The following is a 7,953-nucleotide window of genomic DNA, read 5'->3' on the forward strand; positions in this document are numbered from 1 at the left end:
CTCTAAGTGCTGGTCTGAACCGAGCTGCCTGCGGGGCCACCTCGTGGAAACTTGAGGTCTGGTTTTACTCGTATCTAGTCTTATCCGGTGTTGCCCTGAGAACGAGATATGTGTAGCTCCTATCGGGATTGTCGACACATCGGGCGGCTTTGCTGGTCTTGTTTTACCATTGTCGAAATGTCTTGTAAACCGGGATTTCGAGACTGATCGGGTCTTCCTGGGAGAAGGTATATCCTTCGTTGACCATGAGAGCTTGTGATGGGCTAAGTTGGGACACCCCTGCAGGGTATAAACTTTCGGGAGCCGTGCCCGCGGTTATGTGGCAGATGGGAATTTGTTAATGTCCGGTTGTAGATAACTTGACACCAGATACGAATTAAAACACATCAACCGCGTGTGTAGCCGTGATGGTCTCTTTTCGGCGGAGTCCGGGAAGTGAACACGGCTTTGGGTTATGTTTGACGTAAGTAGGAGTTCAGGATCACCTCTTGATCATTGCTAGTTTGACGACCGTTCCGTTGTTTCTCTTCTCGCTCTCATTTGCGTATGTTAGCCACCATACTTGCTTAGTCGCTGCTGCAACCTCACCACTTTACCCCTTCCTTTGCCATTAAGCTTTGCTAGTCTTGATACCCATGGTAATGGGATTGCTGAGTCCTCGTGGCTCACAGATTACTACAACAACAGTTGCAGGTACATGTTTTGTGATGATCACGACACGAGAGCGATGTTTGCTTGTTTTGGAGTTCTTCTTCTGCTTCTTCTTCGATCAGGGGATTAGGTTCCAGGTCGGCAGCCTGGGCTAGCAGGGTGGATGTCGTTTGAGTTTTTGTTTGTGTTTCATCCGTAGTCGGATGGTGCTCTTATGTATGATGTTGTTGTATTCATGTGGCATTGTATGCCTTTTGTATGTATCTCCATCTATTAGGTAATGTTGATGTAATGATATCCACCTTGCAAAAGCGTATCAATATGCGGTTCTATCCTTGGTGAGACCTTCGAGTCTCTTTAAGGTAGTATCACATATTGGGCGTGACACCACGGCACTCTGTTTTTATGTGGAATACAAATTTTGGATGCGACTATTTAGCGATTGTTATAACTTTAGGGATAGTATCGAACGATCGCTGACCGTTCCAACCTGAGTGCGGGTAGGCCTACAAGGGCGAGCCATGCGCTCGAATGTAACTACATTTCCCACGCGAGGTCGGGTGCGTGGTTGCGCATGAGGCCAACACAATTAGTGTGTGAGGCAACACTATATTCCTAAAAGCTCTTCTGAATTTAAAATCCACATTGCTTAGTTGATCATCTATTTCTCCATAGAAGATATGTAATTCCAACCAAGGTAGTAAATTATGATGAGGATAACTATCAAGTAAAGTATGGTACCTTTGTAGGCTTTGATAAGACATCACCTGGTTTTTGTCTTACAGATCACACATGTCGCTCCATAGGATTTTCTACACTGGATAGCCTAGATAATTTTTTCCGAGTGTCAAAGGTATGGGGGCGCCGATGGAATTCAACGACATGGGGGCGCCGATGAAATTCTACACTAGCAGATACACTAACATTATCGCTAGAAGATGGAGGCATATTCTTCTGAGCATTTGTATTTGCTGCAAATAAATTATATATCATCACATTACCCTTACTAACAAGGTGTTAAGGCTTCAATCACAACCACTTGCTCTGGAGAAAAAATTTCACTGACAAGGAGGGAACTTGATTTCTCCAACCGGAGTGATATAAGAGCGAAATCTTATAATAACTCAAAAGACAAAACATTTGATACAATAGTTTTCCATGAGGTTGGACTCATTGGAATTTTTTTGGAATACAGAATGAATTCTAGAAAGTATTTCTACGATTCCAATCCTCCAAAATTCCTACAAATTCTCTTTCAACTACAAAATCTCTTGTTTCAGGTTATGTGCGGCTACATCTAACAACTCCATTGAGACCAAAACATCAGGAATAAAGTCCACTTTGTCATGGCATGGCCTGCTTCCCGGATGGATCAATGTCACTGGCCTTCCCTTCTTACTTCATCCAATATTCCTATGCCTTGTGGCAGGAGGAGTCCCAAACTAGAAGAAGAGATGAAAGGATGGGACAGCCGATCACTTTGTGCGCCTTTGACCGGACGAAGCCACGAGCGTGGCCATAGCTGGCGACCAACATGAGCAGCATGAACTCGACGAGCAGAGCGAACTTTCGCTTTGTACTCCTGTGGCCCAGAATGATCACTTTGTGCTCCTGTGACCTGCTGAAGCCATGAGCGTTGCTACAGCCGCGACGAACATGAGCAGCATCAACACGAGCAGAGTGTACGTTTTCTTCGACGACTTGCGGTACTCCCCGAATAGCACGATGCCCCAGAATGTGCTCACAAGTGGCAATGCCTGATGAATATCCAACAATGCAGAAACAGTTAGATCATATTTATAGTTCTCTCTGAATATCTTTCTTGTAAGTTGCTAACATCTTATTTAAAAGTTAAAAACTATATCTACCACAGGATATGATACTTTTTAGAGATTCAGTAGTATTCTTTTTAACATCTTGAATCATATAAACAATGTAAACATGCTTTTTTTACTGTGCTGGATGCGAACATGCATATAAGGAGTAAGGACTAGACATTGATTCAGCAAAACAGACCTCAACAGCATCAGCAGCAGCATAACCAGCAGCCTGACCACCCATGAACTGGAAGCCATTGCCCAAACCACAAAGCAAGCCGGCCAGGAGAGCCCACTGCCTGCCTTCCCAGTCACCCAGATAGGCCCTGAAGGACGACTTCGGCACACCGGCCATCGGGCGGTAGAGGAACAAGATGTTGAGCCCGACACCGATGACAAAGCACGACATGGAGAAGTAGAAGAAGGCGGTGTACACAACCAAATGCGGGACGCCGCCTTTCAGGGTGTGCCACTGGTCATTGGTGGCGAGGTTGAGTGCCGGGGAGAAGAGCGAGAGGCAGACCCCGGCAAAGAAAACCAGCCCAAGCCCCTTGAGGGTGCTCGATCCAAACACCTGGAAAATGATGACCAAGTTTGATTACATCACTTCACCTCATTGGTGTTCCAAAAATCCAGTACTACCTGATATTTTTTGCTCTCTGAAATAAAATGACTTGTGACAGAATTGGCGCTACGATTTTACCTTAACCGAACGCCGGCCTTCGAGCTCAATTAGGTATTCTGCGGTTCCTGCTTCAGCTCTGGTGGCCTCTTCTGCACAAGCTCCGTTCTCTATGTCCACCTCTAGTGCATCATGCATACCTTGTTTGCTTGGCTCCATACCTCCATTTGTCCTGTTAAATTAGACATTATAATAATGGTCAGAGAAGCAATCATAAAGGCGTAAAATGGTTTACCAAGATTGACACCTAATGCACATAGCCGATGTAAGTGACTCGGTGGGTAATGTGACTCGGTGTGACTGAAAAAATGTGCAAGAAAGTGAGATGTTACCCAAGGTTGTAGCCATTTGTGGATTCACTTAGTTTCTCTTCATTATCAGCTGCATTGGAAGAGTGTACAGCAGTCCCAAGGATGACTGCAACAAGGAAGCAAGCTACTCCAGTGAAAAGAATATCTGCCCTGTTGATGCGGTTGTCCAGGAAATAATTCAGTGTTGTGCCTGAAAATACAACAAGCGTTAAAAATGTTCTTTTTTAGATATCAGCTGTACTCATATCTTCAAATCTGTTCATATCTTGATATGTTTTTAATAAATGATCTGCCTACGATTGACAGGCACTTTCTTCAAGCAACTAGGAACTGTCAGATAACCAATTCTATTGCGCAAAAGACTAACTTAAACCAACGAGTGCTAACCTAGTAATTCAGTCTCTCATGTAATTTTGCTTAATAAAAGAAGATTATGATCAAGAATGGGCTGTACATGCATCACATGTATCATCAGAAACATATATAACCAGAAAAAAATAATAAGAATGTTTACAAACTTGCCTATAACAACAACCATGCTTGCGCAGATAACCTCAGTAACTGAGAGACCCACATATGCCCAAGCATACTGTGTAGAAAGGTTCCCAATACTGAGCACAAGCCCCCCTAACATTGCAAACAGCACCGAAGGCCAGTTATCCTTCACCCAAAAAATTCATTCATTCAGAGTCAGCAAACCGAAGGAACAAGTGTCTGTCTCATCAGGAAGCTGATGCATAAGTAAATAAATGAATGAATAATTGGACAGCTAATTAAGCTAACCTGACTGAGCTGGGTGAAGAAATTGGGCATGTTTTGCTTGCTCTCCCCAAGCTGGCCCAAGGTGAGAGCAATGAGGACTGCAGCGAGGAGGTTGGTGATCGAGTAATCAAGGTACGTGTGCTGCGGCAGCCGGCCCCTGCGCTCCAAGAGGGTGAGCAATGCTGGCCATGTGCCCAAGAATAGGAGGGCGGCGCACATGAGAGCAATGGCGCTGCCCTTGTCTTCTACGATGAACATCTTGAGAGGCCTTGTTTGATGGAGAACACGCGATTCGGTTCAGTAGGGGGGGCTGCCTTCAACCACCTGCAGGCATCAATCAGTTGAGAGGTTGGCATTTATTCTGGATTTATCGGAGAGCATATTCATGTACAAGAAGGAGGAGGAGCGGGGTAAATAGGAAGAGATACGTACCCGCCGCCGCCGGAGATGGAGAAGACGATCCCGAACAAGTTGTGTACTACGTATGTTGCTCCCCTGCCTGCGACCTGCGTTGCTATATATGCCTATATATTTGATCCTGTGGCGGTTGTCTTCCTTGGCGATTACTCTCCCTGTTGCCAGCCAGCCAAGTTTGCGAGGGAGCCGTTGGCGACGGTGGCGGCGGCGCCACGCTATCTCCGCGTCCTCTGCACTCACGTTGTTAGCCCACGGCACGGGTGCTGTAGCAGCGATATCAGCCAATCCGATTCCAATCTCACGGCTCTGGTTTTGCCCACACATTTTTGTTCCTTTTTTTTGCGGGTGACTCATTTTTGTTCCTAATTAATCTATAATCTATATTAAATCTATATAATTTATATTTAGTGCTTATAAAAGCGTCAGTTGTAATTCTTTTAAAGCCATTAAATTTAGTGTAAACAAGACAACCAGCGCCCTACGATCTAATGCGTTTAGTCGTATTGAAGAGTCCATTTGGCTTTCGTGGTATGTCACCAACAAGTCCAACAACCCAAATTCAATGTTCTGCCACACGCATGTCCCGCCCCTTCAAAATCAGCGAGACCAAAATATAATTAATGATATACTTAAACATGACAACGACAATTTCGAGACTTTGGTTATTGCAAGAAATCAATGCTTGTGCGGGTGTAATCTCTTAAAAATGGCGACAAACCATTGCATTTGATCTCTTTCGAATTAACTCTTCCTAATTTATTGCACACACTCATGACATCGATTTACTCTTCTACTCCCTCCGTCCAGGTGTAATCTCTTAAAAATGGCGACAACCATGTCCCGCTTCTTCTTTCCTCCGCCGATGAGTGCCCGCCGATCACCCCACGGTTCCGGTTTGAGACCTTCTGACTATCCCAAACCAGGTTCGTGGAGGCCGTCGGCGCGCTCTGGGCGGAGGCCCGCGCTCACCCTCACCCCCGTCCCCCCTCGTCCATTGATTTATGGCACTTCTGTGCCAAGCGTGGCCGGCAGTTCATGAAGGGGTGGGGCGCTAACTTGGGTCGGGACCTCCACGATCGCAAGAAGGCCCTGTTAACCGCCATTCAGGCGCTCGACTTGCATGCGGATGCAGTGGGACTCTCTCCCGATGAGTGGCTTTCCCGCTATGACTTAGAAGATCAGCTCTCCGTCATATACACCGATGAAGAGGCCTATTGGCGCATCCGTGGTGCCGAGAAGTGGGTTTTGAAGGGTGACACAACACGGCTTACTTTCAGGCGATCGCGAATGGCCGCCGTTGTCGCAACACCATCCCCATCTTGTGGGACGGTGCAACCCTCCTTCAAGACCCCCGCGACATCCAGACCCATGTTGATGGGTTCTATAGATCTTTGTTCTCTGCCGCTCCTAGGAGCGGCCTCTCCCTGACCCCTGACTGCTGGACTGGCCCCCAGCTGGTCTCTGACTCGGAGAACGCGACCCTTACGCCCCCCTTCTCTGAGAGCAAGGTTTGGGCTGCCATTAGGGGTATGAACCCCACCTCGGCGCCGGGTCCTGACGGCCTCCCGGTTAAGTTCTTCCAGACCTTCTGGAACGTGATTAAACCTGAGGTCATGGCCATCTTCGAAGAGTTCTATGTTGGGTCCATCGACCTCGGTCGCCTCAACTTTGGGAATATCTCTCTCATTCCCAAGGTGCCTGGCGCTTCCGACATTCGCCAGTTTCGCCCGGTCACGGTCATCAACATGATCTTCCGGATTCTTGCAAAAGGGTACGCCAATAGGGTGACCCTTCTTGCAGATCGCGTTACTCACCCCAACCAGTCCGCCTTCATCCGGGGTCGGTATATACTAGATGGGGTCCTTGTTCTTCATGAAGTCCTCCATGAGGTCCGCGCCAAACACCTCAAGGTTGTCTTCGTGAAGATTGATTTTCATAAGGCCTATGATACTGTTAGTTGGTCCTTCCTTCGGGATGTGTTACTCCGGAAGGGGCTTCGACGACCGTTGGATCACCAGAGTTATGCAGATGGTCTCTTGCGGTCGCACGACTGTTAACATCAACGGCGAGATCGGTCCTTTCTTCCCCACCCTATGTGGGCTTCGACAAGGCGACCACTTCTCCCTGTTCCTGTTCAACATGGTCGTGGACGCCCTTGCCACCATCCTGGATAAGGCGAAGGCTACTGGCCATATTCGTGGGATCACCCCCCACCTAGCCGGAGGGTCCGGGATTTCCCTCCTCCCGACGACACCATCATCATGGTCGAAGGCTCGGAGGCGGACATTTCCAACCTCAAGTTCCTCCTCCTCTGCTTCCAACAAATGTCTGGCCTTAAGATTAACTTCGACAAGAGTGATGTTATGGTGATGGGCTACCCTCCCGAGGAGTGTCTAGCCATTGCCAACCGGCTTAACTGTCGCCTGGGCTCCTTTCCCACGACCTACTTGGGTACGCCCATTAGTGACTCCCGGCTCACCGTCGCGGACTTGCGCCCGACCGTGGCCAAGCTCCAAACGCGCATCGAACCTTGGCAGGGGAGGTGGTTATCTAAGGCAGCCCGGACTATTCTCATCAACTCTTCCCTCTCCAGCCTCCTATTGTTTCTTATGAGCTTCTACAGCCTCCACGAGACCCTGCACCATGAGATTGCCAAAGTCCAGTCTCGCATCTACTGGGCCGGCGAGAATGACAAGCAGAAGTATGATACGTCTCCAACGTATCTATAATTTATGAAGTATTCATGCTATTGTACTATCCATCTATGATGTTTTATAAGCATTATATGTCATTTTATATGATTTTTGGGACTAACCTATTAACCTAGAGCCCAGTGCCAGTTTCTGTTTTCTCCTTGTTTTTGTATTTTACAGAAAAGGGATACCAATCGGAGTCCAATTGACGTGCCAATTTTTGAGGATTTTTTCTGGACCAAAAGAAGACCACGGAGCATCGGAGTTGGACAGGGGAGTCCCGGGCTGCCCACGAGAGTGGGGGGCGTGCCCCCCCTAGGGCGCGGCCCCCTATCTCGTGGACAGCCTGGAGGCCCCCTTGACGTGAAACCAATGCAAAAAATTCCTATAAATACTGAAACTTTCGGGAATTAACCTAGATCGGAAGTTCCGCCGCCGCAAGCCTCTGTAGCCACGAGAAATCAATCTAGGCCCTCTCTGGCACCCTGCCGGAGGGGGCCATCATCACCGGAGGCCATGGAGGAGGATCTCGGAGGGGCCATCATCGCCATGAAGGCCAAGGACCAGAGGGGGAAAGCCATGGAGGAGGAAGCACAAGGGGAAGAACCTCTCCTCCTCTC

General features: G+C 47.9%; 1 protein-coding gene across 1 annotated transcript; it reads right to left on the reverse strand.

The window, feature by feature from the left end:
- Positions 1-1,887: 1,887 nt before the first annotated feature.
- LOC119305109 (ureide permease 1-like) lies at positions 1,888-4,525 on the reverse strand. The gene is made up of 6 exons (XM_037581720.1): positions 4,245-4,525; positions 3,987-4,122; positions 3,483-3,657; positions 3,172-3,322; positions 2,668-3,042; positions 1,888-2,408 (listed from the first exon to the last, which is right to left on the reverse strand). The coding sequence occupies exons 1-6, from the start codon at positions 4,479-4,481 to the stop codon at positions 2,250-2,252; spliced, it is 1,233 nt and encodes a 410-aa protein (XP_037437617.1). The 5' UTR covers positions 4,482-4,525; the 3' UTR covers positions 1,888-2,249.
- Positions 4,526-7,953: the final 3,428 nt, after the last annotated feature.

The sequence above is a fragment of the Triticum dicoccoides genome, chromosome 5B (genome assembly GCF_002162155.2).
Source record: "Triticum dicoccoides isolate Atlit2015 ecotype Zavitan chromosome 5B, WEW_v2.0, whole genome shotgun sequence".
NCBI classification, from domain to species: domain Eukaryota; kingdom Viridiplantae; phylum Streptophyta; class Magnoliopsida; order Poales; family Poaceae; genus Triticum; species Triticum dicoccoides.